A 20,053-nucleotide genomic window follows, 5' to 3' on the forward strand; every position below is an offset into this window, starting at 1 on the left:
CCCAACTTAAAAGCCTTGTTGACTGTTAAGGAGCAGCACCTCTGAACTCCCAAGCTAGGGCACCCCTGTCATCTGCACAGGCAGGAGCCCACCTCGGAAGGATCAGACACGTCTCTAGACGGAGCTCAGTGCCTGGGGCCAGCACTGCTTCCCGCCAGAACCCTGCTCTAGGAGCCGGTGCCACTGCCCCAGTCTTCCCTGGCCCTTCTCCGGGACCTGCCAGTACACCCGGACTCCGCCTTTCCCCACACAGATCCGGGTTCCCCCAGTTTCAGACGCACCCTCAGTGGCTGCTATCCAGGTGTAAGACTTGTGTTTTACTTTATTTTTTTTTCCTGTTAATCCTCGCCTGAGGATATTTTTCCATTGATTTTTAGAGAGAGTGGAAGAGACAGGGAGAGACAGAGAGAACCATTGATGCGAGAGAGACGTCCTTTGGTTGCTTCCTGCACATACCCCAACTGGGGACGGGGATCGAGCCTGCAGCTGGGCATGTGCCCTTTGACGGGAATCGAACCTGGGACCCTTCAGTCCACGGGTTGACGCTCTATTCACTGAGCCACACCAGCCACAGGGCAGGCCTGTTTTAGAGAATGATTGCATGCAGAAAAGCGAGCGCCTCCTTCTGGGAGTGTTCTGTGAACTCACTGACCGAGACGGAGATCACACTGCGCCAGGCAGAGAGGAAGTGGACATCACCTTGCCCAGAGAGCAGGGGCTCTGCTGTTAACCAGCCTTCTGCATGCGTCCCCGTGGGTACTGCAGGTCGCTTGTTGCTGACTCGGGGAAAGGGTCAGCGTGTGGTACACAGGGACAGCAGGTGAGGAGTGAGCACCAGTCCAGCAAAATGCACTGCAGCTCACTCTACAGGTCCCCAACCACAGGGGTCTGGAAAAGGACAGATAAGCCCATGCTTCCCTCTCCTCCCCATAAATTCAAGATTTTACCCAAGGCTCTGGTTTCTAGCAGTGAATACAGAGTTGCATTCGTCTGTCTCCTAGTAAGCAACCTTGTGTCGACTTTGACAAAAGTTTCTTGCACCTTCATCTTCCCTTCCTTCCTCTCTCGACCCCATTGTCTACTGGCAGCCCCCTTCCCCCGCCCTTGGACTAGAGGTTAAAGCAGCTCTGATCCATCTAAAGGCAGGTGTCCCTGCATGAGTCCCATCAAGGAAAGACGGTCTGACCTCAGGAGGCTAGGATGGACTATTTCCGGCTTTTTCAGAATATTACACAAATCATTAAAGCATTATGGAGACACCCAGAAATTAAAAAAAAAAAAAAGAAAAGAAATCTTTATGAATGGTCATACAATTTTATAAACAGGATGAATTGAAAAATAAGTTTGGGGACTCAAGGCTAGGAATGTTAAGTTTTAAAACAGATCTTACCCAAATGACAGAAAACTAGCTCATTCATTTGTTAAAAAATGCTTTCCCCTCAAAAAAAAAAACAAAACAAATTTTCTTTAAAACATATATAATCTCACCCGACCACAGGGCTCAGTGGTTGACCATCAACCTATGAACCAGGATGTCATGGTTCGATTCCCAGTTGGGGCACATGCCCAGGTTGCGGGCTCGATCCCCAGTGTAGGGAGTGCAGAAGGAAGCCAATAAATGATTCTCTCTCATCATTGATGTTTCCATCTCTCTCTCCCTCTCCCTTCCTCTCTGAAATCAATAAAAATGTATTTTTAAAAACAAATATATAATTTTTGATAAAAACAAAAGCAAACATATCTACAGAAAATCATTCTGTTCTTAATTTTCTACTCACAATGGCATAATTTAAATAACTACAATGAATTTTATCTAAAAATTTTGGGGTTAAAATAGAATATTGGCTGTGAATTATTTTTCCCAAATTGAAAAAAATGTTATGTTTTCTATCTCAATGAAAGCTACATAGGAAAATACTTTAAACTTACTAAACATAATTGCTTTTGTTTTTGCCCCTCCTTTTCTAAATCCATATGCCCAATTTTAAATTAATGAATGTTAAATAGTAACATCATTCAAAATTAAAATAACTGGAAATTTATATCCTCTTTAATTACATAACATTTTAGTTATTAATAAGCCATATTTGTGGTATGCAATACACAACACCTTTGCTTTTAATGTTTTCCATGACAACTACCTTCAACAAGATCCTGGATACCATCTAAACATAACCAGCTTTAGTAAAAACACTGAACCTGTTTCTAGAAATTTCCTAGTGTAAATAAGATCACAATCATTTTACTTTCCATACTAGCTTTTCTCTTCTGTTTATGACTAATAACTAGTCTATGTAATTTTTCATATAGCTAGCAACTGTATTATAAAATCCAAGCTATATCATGACTATTATGCAAGTTAAATAGCATCCTTATACAAAGATGTATAGGCTTACTATAACTATAGTTTTAAATCTGAATTGTAATATATTCACATAAAAGCTTTACATAATGTGAACTATCTTATACCTTTTGTTTGCATTCATAACAATTTGATGAAAACAGGATATTTATTAAAATTGATCAAGGCAAAAAAAATAGCAATGATACTTTTAAAAGTCTTACCTCTGTAAGTCGAACTATCATGGCTTTTATTTTCACTGAGAATCCGACACAAATGCAAACTAGAATAAAACAAAAGTAGTCTGCATTAATTTCAAATCTTAACAAAGATGATCCTTACAGAGCAAATTATATCAACTAAAAATATTTGAAAATGTATTCAATGTCAACATCCATTAGTTTAGAATGAGAATAAAACAAACCTAAAAGCCATAATTGGTCAAAACTAGAGGATGCTAGTCAATCAATTCATTATTTTTAAAACTGGTAAAATTAACTAAAAAAATCAATCACTTATTCTGCCTTCATATATGAACCAACGGTTGATAAGAAATGTCTCTGTACTTAAGTATTTCAGCTAATAAATAATGATGGAATGATACAATTACATTACCATTTTAAGACTCCTAATAAATTAAAAGACCTAGGCATCTATGAATGGCTGTTCACATTACAAAAAGAGACAATCACACATTATGTGCTTCCTGATCCTGATAAAGGAATATTACCACCCATCTATGATGTTGACTTAAAAAAAAAAAAAGGCACGACCTAAATTCAGACTGTGGAAAAGTCTATAGGACAGTGATGGCGAACCTTTTGAGCTCGGCGTGTCAGCATTTTGAAAAACCCTAACTCAACTCTGGTGCCGTGTCACATATAGAATTTTTTTGATATTTGCAACCATAATAAAACAAAGATTTATATTTTTGATATTTATTTTATATATTTAAATGCCATTTAACAAAGAAATATCAACCAAAAAAATGAGTTCGCGTGTCACCTCTGACACGCGTGTCATAGGTTCACCATCACTGCTATAGAACAATGACCCAACCTCTTCAACAAATATATTGCTAGGAAAAATAAAGGATGGTGGGGGATCCTCAGAGTAAAAAAGGCTTTAGAGACATATCAATCACAATGTATGGATCCTTATTTGAATCCTGTCTGAAACAAGTATTTTAAAAATTAACATTTATGGACCCTGGCCAGTTAGCCCAGTTGGTTAGAACATCGTCCTAATACACCAAGGTTGTGGCAATTCCCATTCAGGAAACAGACAAAAATCAACCAATGAATGCATAAATAAGTGGGACAACAAATCAAGGTTTCTCTCTCCCTCTCTCTCTTCTGCCCTTTCCCTCTCTCTTTCTCTCTCTCTAAAACAAATTTTAATAACCTAACATTTATGAGTCAACTTGAATATATGAGTAAAACTCTATCTTTAAGAGATAGATGCTGAAATATTTACAGATGAAATTATATTTATCTCAACAGAATGGGGAAATGGGTGGTATATAGATGAAACAAGATTGGCCAGACAAGATATATAGAGAGAAAACTAGGCATACAGAATTAAAATGGCAATAAATAAGTACCTATCAGTAATAACCTTAAATGTAAAAGGATTAAATGCTCCAATCAAAAGACAGAGGGTAGCTGAATGGATACAAAAACATGATCCAACTAAATCAGGGGTCCTCAAACTACGGCCTGCGGGCCACATGCAAATACAAATATTGTATTTGTTCCCGTTTTGTTTTTTTACTTCAAAATAAGATATGTGCAGTGTGCATAGGAATTTGTTCATAGTCTTTTTTTAAAAATATATTTTATTGATTTTTTACAGAGAGGAAGGGAGAGAGATAGAGAGTTAGAAACATCGATGAGAGAGAAACATCGATCAGCTGCCTCCTGCACATCTCCTACTGGGGATATGCCCGCAACCCAGGTACATGCCCTTGACCGGAATCGAACCCGGGACCTTTCAGTCCGCAGGCCGACGCTCTATCCACTGAGCCAAACCGGTTTCGGCACATAGTCTTTTTTTAAACTATAGTCCGGCCCTCCAACAGTCTGAGGGACAGTGAACTGGCCCCCTGTTTAAAAAGTTTGAGGACCCCTGAACTAAATGCTGTCTACAAGAGATCCACCTCAGAACAAAAGACTCACACAGGATGAGAGTGAAGGAATGGAAAACAATTTTCCATGCAAATGGAATGAAAAAAAAAAAAAAACTAGGGTAGCAATCTGACAAAATAGACTTCAAAATGAAGACTATCACAAGAGACAACAAAGGTCACTTCATAATACTAAAAGGATCAATCAAACAAGAGGATATAACCCTGGTAAAGATATATGCACCCAATACAGGAGCACCTAAATATATGAAAAAACTTCAAGAGGACTTTAAGGGAGAGGTTAATAGCAAGATAGTTATAGTAGGGGACTTTAACACCCCACTGACTTCACTGGATAAAAAAAGCTGTGGTACATTTATACTATGGAATACTATGCAGGATTTAAAAAAAAAAAAAAGGATCTCTTATCCTTTGGGACAGCATGGAGGGACCTGAAGAGTATTATGCTAAGCGAAATAAGCCAGTCAGAGAAAGACAAGTATCACATCTCACTCATATGTGGAATCTAATGAACAAAATAGATCCAGAGACACAGAAGCATAGAACAGACTAGTGAATCTCAGAGGGAAGGAAGGAGAGGGTGGGTGGGTAGGAAGTGATCAACCAAAGAACTTGTATGCATAACCCATGGACACAGACAATAGGGCGGTAAAGGCCTGAGGCAGGGGGCAGGAATGAGCTAGAAGGCCTGGGGGGTGGAAGAAGGGGACATATGCAATACTTTCAACAATAAAGGTTTTTTTAATTGTGTACACAGCAAAGGAGACAATGAACAGAATGGAATGGAAGAAAATACTTGCAAGCCATATATCTGATAAGGGGTTAATATATAAGGAATATCTACAACTCAACAGCAAAAAAAACAAAAACTGATATAAACATGGGCAAAGGACTTGAACAGACATTTCTGCAAGGAAGACATACAAATGGTCAGCATGTACATGAAAAGATGCTTGACATCACTTATTATCAGAGAAAGGGAAATCAAAACCACAATATCACTTCATACTTATAAGAATGACATTATAAAAAAAATAAAGATACCTGATAAGGACTGTTATCCAAAATATACAAAGAACTCTTAACAATCAACAATAAGAAAATAAACAACCCAATTTAAAAATGAGCAAAAGGCCCTAGCCAGGTTGTGGGCTCAATTCCCAGACTGGGCCCTTGTTGGAGGGAACCAATCAATGTTCTGTCACATCAATGTTTTTTTATCTCTCTCTCCCTCTTTCTCCTCCTCTACTGCCGGGGTCCAACCCCAGCGGGTCCAGGGGTCCCCAGAGGTGTGGACGGAGTCGGCGAAGAAGGAATGACACGGAGACAGCGTTCAGTTGATCAGCAGCCTAGCCAGGATCTCTAGCCAAGTTCTGGTCAGGATCTTCAGTGAAGTTCTGTTTAGGATCTCCAGCCAGGTTCTGTGTCCATGTTCTCTTGCTAGGTTCTCCAGCCAGGTTCTCCAGGTTCTCCAGCCAGGTTCTGTAGCCATGTTCCCTCGCTAGGTTCTCCAGCCAGGTTCTGTCCAGGTTCTCCAGCCAGGTTCAGTCACCAGGTTCTAGTCAGGTTCTCTTGCCAATTTCTGTAGTCAGGTTCAGTCCAGGATCTTTTGCCATGTTCTCTCGCTAGGTTCTGTCTCTAGGTTCTGAGGCCAGTTTCTGTCCAGGATCTTTTGCCATGTTCTCTCCAGCGAAGTTCTTCTGTCTCTAGAGAACGTTCTGTGTAGGTTCTATGCCTAGGTTCTGTCTTCTCTCTCTCTCTTGCTGTCTTGTTACATCTGTATTTATACTAGTTGATTCAATCTTATCAATCTCTATTACAAAGGTTAGGGCGTTTCTTATCTCCATTCCAGGGAGTAAAGATTATGTAGCTTAAGCATGATTGTTCATAGTTAAAGTGATTAATTACCCACCTGGCACTTAGTTAAGAGGTTTTATTCCCTCCCTAACTTCAGGGGAAAATCCCTACCTGGGGAAACAACCTTTCTCAGAGACCTTGGTTAAAACACATAGTGCCTAGAAGGTGAGCAAACATATTAAGAACAGTATGCCATATATGCCAGGTCCCTTGAAACAGCAAGCATGGACCAGCTCCCGGCACTCTACCTCCTTCTCTCTCCCCCTTCCAATCTCTAAAATCATTTTTTAAAGAGAAAAAAAAGTACTGATCAGAAAGCCAAAGTGACAAATTTGACTATATTAAAGTGCATGACTTCTCATTATCAAAAGTCACCATTGTAAGAACGGAACTGCAAGCTAAAGAATAACAAGATATTTGCCACACATACAGTGTTACCCACAAAAGATGCCAATACAAACTATATAAAGAACGCCTACAAAACAATGAAAGAAATGCAATAGAAAAATGGGGGAAATGCCCTAGCTGGTTCGGCTCCGTGGGTAGACTGTCAGCCGGTGGACTGAAGGGTCCCAGTTTAATTCTGGTCAAGGGCACACGTCCTGGTTGCAGGCTCAATCCCCAGTAGGGGGTGTGCAGGAGGCAGCCGATCAATGATTCTCTCTCATCATTGGTGTTTCTATCTCTCTCTCTCTCCCTTCCTGTCTGAAATAAAAAAAAAATATTTTTTAAAAAAAGAAAAAATGGGAAAAGATACAAAGACCTTTCACAAGAAATAAGAAATCCAGCCCTGCCTGGTTTAGCTCAGTGGATAGAGTGTCGGCCTGTGGACTGACAGGTCCCAGGTTCGATACCAGTCAAGGGCATGTACCTTGGTTGTGGGCACATCCCCCGGTGGGGGGTGTGCAGGAGGCAGCTGGTCGATGCTTCTCTCTCATCAATGTTTCTAACTCTCTAGCCCTCTCCCTTCCTCTCTGTAAAAAAATCAATAAAATATATTTTTTTTAAAAAAAGAAATAAGAAATCCAAATGACCAATAACATAAAAAGATGTCCATGAAAATATAAGGCCCAATAAAATACCATTAATACATTATAATATTGACAAAAATTTAAAGTCTGACAATATTAAATACTAGGGGCCCGGTGCACGAAATTCGTGCACTGGGTGGGGGGGGGGGGAGAGTGTCCCTCAGCCCAGCCTGCCCCCTCTCACATACTGGGAGCCCTCAGGCGTTGACCCCCATCACCCTCCGATCACCTGATCGGCCCCTTGCCCAGGCCTGACACCTCCGCCAGAGGTGTCAGGCTTGGACAGGGGACCCCCATCTCCCCCCCATCACTGGCTCTGGCCCCCGCCCAGGCCTGAGGCCTCTGGCCCAGGAATCATGCCTGGGCAGGGGACCCCCATCTCCCTCTGATCGCTTGCTCCACCCCCCGCCCAAGCCTGACGCCTCTGACCCAGGCTTCAGGCCTGGGCAAGGGGACCATCATATCCCCCCAATCTCCGGCTCCGCCCCCCACCCAGGCCTGATGCCTCAGCCAGAGGAGTTGACCCCCATCACCCTCCGATCACCTGATCGGCCCCTTGCCCAGGCCTGACACCTCCGCCAGAGGTGTCAGGCTTGGACAGGGGACCCCCATCTCCCCCCCATCACTGGCTCTGGCCCCCGCCCAGGCCTGAGGCCTCTGGCCCAGGAATCATGCCTGGGCAGGGGACCCCCATCTCCCTCTGATCGCTTGCTCCACCCCCCACCCAAGCCTGACGCCTCTGACCCAGGCTTCAGGCCTGGGCAAGGGGACCATCATATCCCCCCAATCCCCAGCTCCGCCCCCCACCCAGGCCTAATGCCTCAGCCAGAGGAGTTGACCCTCATCACCCTCCGATCACCAATCACCGGATCGGCCCCTTGACCAGGCCTGAGGCCTCCGGCAGAGGTGTCAGGCCTGGGCGGGGGACCCCCAGCTCCCCGCGGTTGCAGGCCCCGCCCTTGCCCAGGCCTAACGCCTCTGGCCTAGGCGTCCGGCCCAGGCAGCGGGGACCTGCAGTGGCAGCGGGGGGCACCGCGATCGTGGGCTTCGCTTTAGGCCCAGGCAAGGGACCCCTAGCTCCTGGGACTGCCAGCTTCGACCGTGCCCAGCTCCCATCGCTGACTCCACCCCTACTTCCTGCTATCACTGGCCAGGGCGGCAAAGGCGCCTGATTCTCCGATCATGGCTGGGGGGAGCCTTTGCCCTGCCCCCCAGCTCTTAGCTCCCCCCTGGGTTTCCGATCACTGTCAGTGGCAGGGGGCTTCTTCCTGCTTTCCCTTTCGCCTCCCTGCATTGTGCCTACATATGCAAATTAGCCGCCATCTTGTTGGCAGTTAACTGCCAATCTTAGTTGGCAGTTAACTGCCAATCTTAGTTGGCAGTTAACTGCCAATCATAGTTGGCAGTTAACTGCCAATCATAGTTGGCAGTTAACTGCCAATCATAGTTGGCAGTTAACTGCCAATCATAGTTGGCAGTTAACTGCCAATCATAGTTGGCAGTTAACTGCCAATCATAGTTGGCAGTTAATTTGCATATAGCCCTGATTAGCCAATGAAAAGGGTATCGTCGTACGCCAATTACCATTTTTCTCTTTTATTAGTGTAGATTAGACAGGATGTGAAGCAAGGTGAACTCCCATATACTGCTGGTAGGAGTATATTTTGAAATAGTTTGGCAGTATCTAGTAGAGCTCAGGTTAATCACAATCTAGAACCCAGCAGTTCTACACTTAAGTATATATCCCACAAAAACACATGCTTATATATACCAAGATACTTATACAGAAATGTTTTCATTGGCATTGTTGGTAATAGCTAAAAACTCAAAATAACAAATTTGTCAATAGCGTAGGAGATCAACAAATTGTGGAATGGATCATCTTGAAACTGAAAATCAATAAACCACAAACACTTGCAAAAACATCAATGGATCCTAAAAGACATAATGTTGAGCAAAAGCAGCCAGATAAAATAGAATACACACCCTATGATTCCAATTATATCAAGAACAACTTAAACTTACTGGGTAGTAAAACTGTAAATAAAAATGAGGACGAGAAAGCCATAAATGTCAGGACAATGGCTACTTCAGGGAAGTAAAGAAGAGTAAAATCAGCAAGGGTGGTTATTGTCTTGACCTGGGTATGAGTTACATGGGTGTGCATCCTAGAGAATCTTTAAACTTTACATTTAAGTTGTATGCATTTTCTGTATTTTTTTAATTTCACAATTTAGGAAAAGAAATACAAGGTGCACAAGGCTCTAACAAAAAAGAACCATCTCCCTCACAATTGATGTTTCTTCCTTTCTTTCTTTCTTTCTTTCTTTCTTTCTTTCTTTCTTTTCTCTCTCTCCCTCCCTCCCTCCTCCTCCTCCTCCTTCTTCCCTCCTTCCCTTCCCTTTCCTCCCTCCCTTCCACTTTCTCTAAAAAAGATGAATGGAAAAAAATATCCCCAGGTGAGGATTAACACCCTCTCTGTAAAATCAATAAAATATCTTTTTTTAAAAAAAAGAGAACCAATGAATGCAGATGTTTCTTACTCTTGTGTCTAGCAATACTTTTTCTATAGCCAATAAAATAATTTTAAAACTTATATATCACACCTAAGGTGAAATATGATGCTACATTATAATCATCCAGAGAGATTATCTACTTTGCAGATTATCCATGCCCTTGAAGCTCACTTCTATGTCTTCTGATTATTTCAATCCTCCATCATCAGGATGAGCAGTTTAAGGTTGTTAAAAGTCAGTCAACTTTTCCTGGTCAACAATTCACATGTAGGTCTTACAAAATTATTTTCAAAATCAAAGAATTGCCGAAACCGGTTTGGCTCAATGGATAGAGCATCGGCTTGCGGACTGAAAGGTCCCAGGTTCAATTCCGGTCAAGGGCATGTACCTGGGTTGCGGGCACATCCCCAGTAGGAGGTGTGCAGGAGGCAGCTGATCGATGTTTCTCTCTCATCGATGTTTCTAACTCTCTATCTCTCTCCCTTCCTCTCTGTAAAAAATCAATAAAATATATTTTTTAAAAAATCAAAGAATAAAAAGGCCTTGCCAATGGAGAACAGTTGTTAAATTAAATCTCATAACTGAAAATATAATTTAGTTTTGTTTTTAACCAACTCCTATTTTTTAAAAAAATTTCAGAGAACACTGTAGAAATGGTAAATTAGCCCTGGCTGGTATGGCTCATTTGGTTGGGCATCTTCCTATGCCCCAAAAGGTTGCCTGTTAGATTTGAGTCAGGGCACAATGATCCTGGGTAGGGGGCAGGTAGGGGGCAGATAGGGGGCCTGCAGGAGGCAGCCAATCAATGCTTCATTCTCACATCAATGTTTCTCTCAGTCTCCCTTCCACTCTCTCTAAAAAAAAAAAAAAAAAAATCAATAAGCCCAGCCAGAGTTGCTCAGTGGTTGAACATCGACCTATGAACCAGGATGTCATGGTTTGATTCCAGGTCAGACCACATGCCTGGATTGCAGGTTTGATACCCAGTGTGGGAAGTGTAGGAGGCAGCTGATCAACATTTCTGTCTCATTGCTGATGTTTCTCTCTCTCTCTCTCTCTCTCTCTCTCTCTCTCTCTCTCTTCCACGCTCTGAATATTAATAAACATTACTGATGCTTAATAAAAAAATTTAATTAATAAAAACTATTTTTAAAATTAAATGAACTTTAAAAAATGGTAAACTGATTTAAGTTTGACCCCAAGTATTTAACTACTTCCCTGGAGAACAAAGATGGGCTTTCCAATGTGTTGAGAATAGTGGTTAAGCTTCTAGTTTCTCAAAATATATTAAACCTGCCACAAGCTTACCTGGAATAGGAAAGCAAAACCAATCTTCCTTCCAGTAGGTAATACAAAAATATCATCCACTTCAGACTAGTATCAGAGAATATAACCTAAAAATGTCTGCAACCTAGCTCTTTTTAAGAGTAATTATATAAGGAAGTACATCAAGCCCTAGCCAGTTTGGGTCAGTGGACAGAGTGTCAGCCTGCAGACCAAAGGGTCCCAGGTTCGATTCCAGTCAAGGGCACATACCTTGGTTGAAGGATCCTCCCCAGCCCGGGCCCATACAGGAGGCAACCAATCAATGTATTTTTTTCACATGGATGTTTCTCTCTGTCTTTCCCTCTCTCTTCCACTCTCCCTAAAAAATCAATGGAAAAATATCCTCGGGTGAGGATTAACATGAATAAATAAACAAACTCAACTGGTTTCCTTTTAAAAAAAAAAAAGCATATCAAGACTGCTTTAATATTTCCTATGAAGTATTAAAACAATTTCCCCTTATAGTTCTCACTGTACCCATGGCTTCAATTCTCTTTAAAACAGTGGTTCTCAACCTTGGCTGCACATTAGAGTCACCTGGGAACCTTTTTTAAAATCCTGATTTCTGGGCCTCATCCTCCGGAAATTCTGTTTCTTTGATACTAATGTTATGGCCTCACCCCATAACAAAGAAACAGAATTTCTGGAGGATGAGGCCCAGAAATCAGGATTTTAAAAAGATTCCCAGGTGATTCTAATGTGCAGCCAAGGGTGAGAACCACTGCTTTAGAATGTAGTACCAGGAAAACTGTCTTTGACAGAAGAATGTAATGAAATCAAGTAACTCAACTTTCACTTTGTGCCCATAATAAAAAGCAAGGCCAACTAGTCTTTATGGCGAATATTTGTGCTTATTCACATTTTTAGTAGCTTCATTTTTCTGTTTGTTAAGCTTAATGCATATGTCTTTTGTGATAATCCTCCCAGTGGGGAGGGATTGGAAATGTCCAAATCCCACGTAATCTAATGATATAGTCACTGATACATAATTTTAAGAATTGAAATATGCCATCTTATCAGTCACAAGACCACAAACATACTCATTAGGATACAGATAATAATGTCAGCATAAGTTACTAATTATCATCTCAAATATTTGCTCAAATTATGTAAGGAATCATTAGGGGCAATTAACTTGCATAACAGACACTGTACTTTTATTTCCCTAGTACAAAACAGTTCTTCCTTTGTTGTAGGAGAAAACTAAAAACAATCACTAAGAAATTTCCTCCAATCAGTAGATTTGTATGTGCTCTTCTCTCTAAGTAATCCACTAACAAAAGATCACAAAGTATCCTTAAAGAAACAATTACGAAAAAAAAAAAAGAAACAATTACGTTTCTGTATGCTACATGTCTTACTACACCTGTTGAAACACTTTAGTGCTCTGTCCTAAATGATTAGGGGAGAAACAAACTATCTCTAACAGTTGCCCATTTTAATGTGACTTTAAAAATAACAGAATATTCTGCCTCAGTCCAAATTCAAATAATTATTTCAGTCCCTTAATAACCTCCAAATAACCGAGTTTACCACTTTTTCCACTTTTTTTTATATATATTTTATTGATTTTTCACAGAGAGGAAAGGAGAGAGATAGAGAGTCAGAAACATCGATGGGAGAGAAACATTGATCAGCCGCCTCCTGCACACTCCCCACTGGGGATGTGCCCGAAACCCAGGTACATGCCCTTGACCGGAATCGAACCTGGGACCCCTCAGTCCGCAGGCCGACGCTCTATCCACTGAGCCAAACCGGCCTCAGCACTTTTTCCACTTTTAATACAGTTTGGTACTATTGTGGAGATGGTGTCTTAGGTCCCTGAGAACAAAGACAGAATCTACTTTCTGTTATGATCTGTGGGGGAAAAAAAAGAATAAAATGTCTTATATTCTATCAAGGACTTAAGTATTTTTGTGAGTACTTCTTAACATGAATATATAGTTTTCCATCTTAGTTGTTCCCATTTTGCAGTAAAAATGAAAACACCGCATAAGCTGGACTACTACTTTGATTATAATCAACATCTAAAAGTTGGTTTCACCGGTTTGGTTCAGCGGATAGAGCATCAGCCTGCAGACTCAAGGGTCCCAGGTTCGATTCTGGTCAAGGGCATGTACCTTGGTTGCAGGCACATCCCCAGTGGGGAGTGTGCAGGAGGCAGCTAATCGATGTTTCTCTCTCATCTTTGTTTCTAACTCTCTATCCCTCTCCCTTCCTCTCTGTAAAAAATCAATAAAATATATTTTTAAAAATAAATAAAAGTTGGTTTCACACATAAAAAACTAATGTCAAGCTGCACTTTAATTCTTAAAAACAAAACAAACCAAAAAAAAAGAGTAAATTTGGTTAAGCAAAGTGCTACCTCTATTATCACTGTTAGAAGAGAGACATAACCACAAAAATGAATATTGGGACATGTAGTTTTATCTTGAAATATATGCATTTATGAAAATGAAAACATGCATTGAGAAAAGAGAACAGGAAATATTAAAAAAAAAGACAAGTTCCTGCACACAAGTGCATTAATAGCTCTCACTCTACCTTATTGTAGAATTAATTTAATTTTTCTAATAAAGCCATAGCCTATAAAATCTGATAATGCTACAACAATTTCTGAAGAATGCATTTCTCTACCAAGAAAAAAGACCAAGACTAATAACTTGTGAATGCAAGTCAAAATGAGAAAATAAATGCCAAATGAAAACTAAGACATGAAGGTTTCAGATAAAGCTTCAGCTGAATTTAGAGTACCTTTTAAAGAAAAAGGAAAAAATAATAATCACAAAAAAAAAGATTCAACTACCAAGACTAAAATTTCTTAGAATGATTATTTGCCATGAAGTCTCTCTTCGTATTTCCCTCCAACAAATTCAGATCAGACATCACTTAATGAACATCCACATGTACTTAGATAAGTTCTGAAACATGTAAAGTCATTTAGCAGCAGAATAAAAGTGGCAACCAAAACATTTGGCGATTAAATTTTAAAATATTATTGTAACTACCAACAATTAATAAGACCTAAAAATTCTAATTGATATGTAAATTTTTAAAAGAATTAAGTCCTTCAAACAGACAAATAGATGATATCCAACAAATATAAGTATTTCAAAATTAGACTCCGTATTGACATGAGGCTAACATCTTCAGATTAAGTAAGAGCTGGTAACATAAACTTTACATCAAGGTTCCTTGTTACACAAACAAATGCTGAGCTCACTATGCTAATAATTTTTACTAAAAACATAATCTCCATTGGATGTACCACAAGTTTACTAGCTTAATCATAGCAAGCCCTATGCTAATACGAAACTATCAAGAAAGTAAAACTCTAATTCCAAAATTAAAGTGATTAAAGCCATATCCTGCATATTTCACAGTATTTGAGTTTGCATTTAGATGTGAAACTTGTAAGAGTAGTTCTAAGTGTTACTGGAAAGGACACTTAATTATGTTTTGGTAGTCCTCCTTTGTCTTTTTGATAGCTCTTGAAAAAAAAACATTTTAAGAGTTCTGTAATTTACTATGAAAAACATAATCAGTATCGCTGAAAGGTTAGCTAGGTATGTGATGAACCATTCAGATAAGCAAAATACAGGTTTTTTTCTACTTAGTTACCTAACAAACCTTATTCTTCAAAGCCAAGACTTTCCCTCTTAATAGACAGTTGCTTTTCATGAGCCCCAATTAAGAATCGCCCTCTCTTAAAGTTTTAAAATGCCCCATATATCACATATGTTACTTTACCACTATGATGCTGAAGTTGACTACAACTCCCAGAATAGACTTATACTGGTAAGAAGTGACAGCAAGAAATGAACCTCATGAAATCAACATTTTTTTAAAAGGTAATTTTCAGTTAAGCTAAAGCTAATCTGCTCATTCATCTTGTTAAAAAGAAAAAATCCACCCTACATATAATTTTAAATATTGATCATATTCTGAAAGCCAAATCTATAAATGATTCACTAATAATTTGGTGGCACATTACCTTTGGGTTTTTTGGGTTGTTGTTTTTTCTTTCTGAAGAGAACATATCCTCAAGGTTTTATTGTCACATAACAAAATATGAAGCTTAGAACTGGATCACTTGGCCCTTTCTCTTATTTCCTCCCAGTTCAAAATGCTTGCATCTCTTAATTGCCAGCATTCTCTTAGATCTGCAGTTGGGCTCAATGCATTCAAGCCTCAGCACAATCTTCTTTGTAGTTTTAGTCTTTTTTGCTTAGTCTGTCCACCATAGCCATTCCACTTCCTGTCATAACACCGCAGTCTCTGCACACACAGAGTATCCTTGCCCTTCTTGTACTGTGTTACATTGTTGCGTTGATGCTTGCAGCACTTCTTACAGAAAGTCCAGCATGTTGCAGGAATTTTCACTATGTTTTTGAGAGCACTATCAAACATGGAAAAAGCTTACTTTCATTTTTAATATTTCCAGTACCTGGTTTATTTTTAAGAGTCTGTTTTCAGACAAAGGAAGTGATGTTTTATAATATAGTTACAATACCATTTGTTCTAATAAAATGAAAATGCTAACATCTATCTTTTGCAAGATCCAAAAAATCCAAGGTTAGACTATGTGTAACAAAGTTTCAAATAAAAGAAAAGTATTACATGGTGATGTGTTTGACTAAATTATTTCATTATGTCACACAACTAGCAACTTTAAACTCTCTTTACATACTACAATTATAAAACTGACTATACTGATTTGTATCTAATTCAAATTACATTCCACAAGCCATGGAATAACTACATAGATGTTAAGTAAGTTTTGAGCAGGTCTTCAATCACAGGAACTATGACAGTTAGCATGGATCGTGTAAATATACATAAAGTGAGTCCAAAACTCCAATTTTACTACATCACTTTGTTTTTCTCCAAAGGCTGCCAATCAGAATTTCACCTCCTACCCCTAAAACCACTCATTCCAAGGTGGAAGTAACAATAGTAAAACTGTCAAAAACAGCTGGAAGGAAGAAGTTGAACAAGCTACAAAAATGAGAGCTCCTAAATAAGTTGGCTTTTAAAAGCAAACAACAGTGGCCCTGGCCAGTGTGGCTCAGTTGGCTGGGCATCGTCCAGTACACCAAAAGGTTGCCTGTTTGGTTCCTGGTCAGGGCACATGCCCAGATTGGGGTCTCAATCAGCAGTGGGGGGTGGGGGCATACAGGAGGCAGCCAATGTATTGTTCTCACATTGATGTTTCTGTCTCTCCCCCTCTCCCTTCCTCTCTCTAAAACTCAATAAAAAGTAATTTAAAAAGTAGTCAACAATGAACTGATTTATCCTAATAACTGATTTATCCTAATCTAATATACATAAAGATGATGGTTTGGTTTGGTTTGTTCTGGTAACTTCCCATCCTGCCTTCCCTGCACACAAGGGTCCTAAATAGCTATGTGTTAACTAGCAGTACAAGGATTTAGAAAATGTTCCAAAGAGTTAAGAAATGAATATATATCTAATTGACTTCTCTTACAGTTAATAAGCTAATAAGCACTCTAAGCATATGCTAGAAAGTGTGGGGAGGCGGAAGGCAGGACAGTTGAACCAAAATAAATGAGACAGTCCCCACTCTTCAAGAATCTCTCAATTCGTTAAAGAGTACCCATAAATGAGTCAGGGACCAATTAATTGCTAACCTAAGTGGTACAGACTTTAAGTGCAAGAGCTATCCAGTAAGTTTAAATATCTAAAGATTGGAATAATATTACTTTTAATAGCTATCACTTGAGCACTTATTATAAGCCAAGTGCTTTACAGGCATTATTTAGTCTACACAACACTCCTTTGAGTACTTCTTCCCAATTTACTCAAGGGGAAACTGTCAAAGTGGTTAAGGAACTTATCCAAGGTCACTCTGCTAGTTAAGTGGCTAAGCCGGCCGCTTACTCAGCCAATCGAATTCTAGAGCTCATACAGTTAAGTAAAACAGTGAGACAGTGAGACAGTGAGAGGGCGGGGGGGGGGGGGCCGAGGAGGGCGGGGTACAGGCAGACGATGTTACACGCGTTCCCTGCGTTTAGTTTCATTCTAAGTAACGAAGTTCCAACCGTAAACTGCACGAGCAACGGTAAACGAACCACTGAGGGGAGAGGGCGGGGGGAGTGGGCAACGACGGTAAAAATGGCTTGCGAGTTAACTCTTACAGGATCGAGCTTTAGCTAATAAAGCGATTCAAAGAAGGAAACTAGAAATAAGTTATTTGCGTGTTGTTGTTTTTTAACCTGGGGTTCGTCTTGCTACTTAAACCATTTTTATTTTCTAGAGGAAGCGCTGAAATTTTGGGCCAGGAAACCTCGGGTATGACAAATTACTGCTATGTATGACTCGGGGGGAAAAGTTTTATGACTTAAAAGAATCGCGTTATTCTGGGTATTCGAGAACCTTGGAGACTTGCCAAAATGAGTTGCAGTCCCAGGACAAAATGGGGTTTAGGAAACATTTCATGACGAAAGTTGACTCCGACACGAAATGGCTCTAAGGTGAAAAGACGGAGTAAAGAAATGCCGGTAGGTCTTCCGGGAAAGCGGCAAGCCCCGCTACACCCCTCCTTCGGCAGCGGCGCCGCGCGAGGCTGGGACAGTCTGACAGACCGCTTCGCGGGAGGCCGTGAGGTGAAACGCGGGGCTCTCCGCAACGCCCCAGTGAGGACGGGAGTCCGGGGTGGTTCGCTCTCCTCAGACTTCGAACTGAGGAGGCGCCAGGCTCCGAACTGCGGAGTCGAACGGGTGCAGAGTAAAGAAATGGGACGTGAGAGAGAGGGGAAAAGTCCGAACCTCCCCGGCGCGGCCCCGTGAAGAGAAAGGAACCAAGGGAGCTCAAATGAAGAAGGGGACAAAAAAGCGACAGAGCGGGAGCGCGGGGACCCGAAGGGGCGACACGGGAGTTCTGCTAACAGACTAAAGGAAGGCGGCCCACTGAGGGGTGAGGCGATTTAAGGGAGGCCACGGAGGGAAGGAGGTCGGCGATGGTTACCAGCAGCTCTACTACCTCAGTTCTAAACTCCTAGCCAAATGTCCACACCCGCTGCCCGGATGGGGGAGGGGGCACACCTCTTCCCCGCCCCCAACCTCCCCCAACTGGGGAGAACGCCGTGACACCGGGGCCCGGCCCGGCCGTATCCCCGCCTCCAGTCCCAACACTCACAATTCGCCTCTCCCTGTTTTCTCCCAGTTCTTTATCCACTCTACGGGAACCAAGACCGTCGCGGCCGCCATCTTCCCCTCACAACTAGCAGAAGCCCGGATGTGTAGCATGCGAGCGAGGGGTCAAAGTGAAGCCCCGCCCACTAAGAATGCCGGGAACTGCGAGTTAGCTATTCGTTTTCCCGCCCCAGTCAGTCATCTCCGTCCCGCGGAAGCCCGAGGCCCGTGGCCAACGACGTCGCCCAAACCCGTGGGTCCCTTCGCAGTGACGTCGCGGGCCGCGCCTTCCGCCACCCTAGCCCTCGCTTCCCTTTCCCCAGGCCAATTCGTAGCCCTTATCTTCTTCCGTAGTCTCAACACCAGGCAACTAATTCAAACATGTATTTCTAAAGTACCTAATATGTGCTAGACACTGGGAATAGAAAACAATAAACCATGATGCCCATGATTAACAAGTTTGCCATTTGTGGGAAAGAGAAACATATAAGCAGGTCAATTACAAATCCTTGCTACATGCTGAGGTAAAGAAATTACTCAGGGAAAGTGTATCCATTTACTGTGTCAAACAGCTATTACAGGGAATACAATATAACGAGTAAAAGAGAAATCAGCCCTGGGAACACTTGAAGCCCCTGTGCCACCAACACTACTGTCTCCCGTGTCATTGTCACCTTAGGCAAAACTAGGGAATGCAAGTACCATGAGAAAACAGCTTGCTTACATTGCCACTAAACAAAGTATCTCCCACTAAACCCTAACCAGCTGGATAGCTCCCTGGGTTCGAAAATCGTCTGGATATCCCAAGGTTCTGGATTTGATCCTGGGTCAGAGCAGATGTAAAAAATCAACCAATAAATGCATGAATATGTGAAACAACAAGTTAATGTTTCTCTTTCTTTATTCCTTCCTCTCAAATCAATTTTTTTAATTAAAAAATAAGTATCTACCACCCACATACTGTTTCAAAGGGTGAAATAGTAATTTTACAGTGGGAAACTGGGGAGGACACAGGTTCACCTGGGGATGAAAATAAGCTTCCCCAGAAAGTAGACAAATGGGCAACATGAGCCTCCTGATAAGATGCTAAGAAAAACACTAACCAATTTTATAGTATTAATCATACCCAAAATTCACATAACCTAAATTTAATTGTGAGGGAAACATGAGGAACAGTCTACAAAATCTCTGGCTTGCACTATTCAAAATCGTCAAGTTCACTGAAGTCCAACCAACCAGGCTCAGTGGTTGAGCATCGTCCTATGATCCAGGAGGTCACAGTTGGATTCCCTGTCAGGGTACATGCCTGGATTGCCAGCTGGATCCCCCAAGGGTAGGGGGCCTTGCAGGAGGCAGCCAATCAATGATTCTCTCTCGTCACTGATGTTTCTATCTCTCTTTCCTTCTCCCTTCCTCTCTCAAATCAATAAAATATATTTTTAAAAAAGACAAAGACCAATTGAGAAACGCTTCCAAATTAATGGAAACTACAGACATGACAACTGATCCCCAGCCAGAAAAAAAAAAAAAAAACATTTTCTTATGCTAAAAAGGGCATTATTGGAGCTATTTTTTACTTCTTTGTTTGTTTGTTTGTTTGTTTATTGGTTTTAGAGACAGAGAGGAAGGGGGAGAGAGAAAGAGAAAAACATCGATTTGTTGTTCCATTTATTTATGAATTG

The 20,053-nt window shown here is 41.2% G+C and overlaps 1 protein-coding gene across 2 annotated transcripts in view; it reads right to left on the reverse strand.

Annotated features, from left to right (window-relative positions):
- THOC2 (THO complex subunit 2) overlaps positions 1-18,485 on the reverse strand; it is a gene marked incomplete at both ends in the record, with an annotated part of 134,064 nt that extends 115,579 nt beyond the window's left edge. Inside the window, 2 exons of one of the 2 annotated variants that reach the window (XM_081115184.1) lie at positions 2,566-2,624; positions 18,376-18,466. In XM_081115184.1, coding sequence (XP_080971310.1) covers positions 2,566-2,624; positions 18,376-18,446 — 130 coding nt within the window. Of the gene's footprint in view, positions 1-2,565; positions 2,625-18,375 lie in introns of both variants that reach the window. The other variant, XM_081115183.1, reaches the window with a different exon arrangement.
- Between the last annotated feature and the right edge of the window lie 1,568 nt (positions 18,486-20,053).

This window comes from Myotis nattereri, assembly GCF_964212035.1.
Source record: "Myotis nattereri genome assembly, chromosome: X".
Lineage (NCBI taxonomy): Eukaryota > Metazoa > Chordata > Mammalia > Chiroptera > Vespertilionidae > Myotis > Myotis nattereri.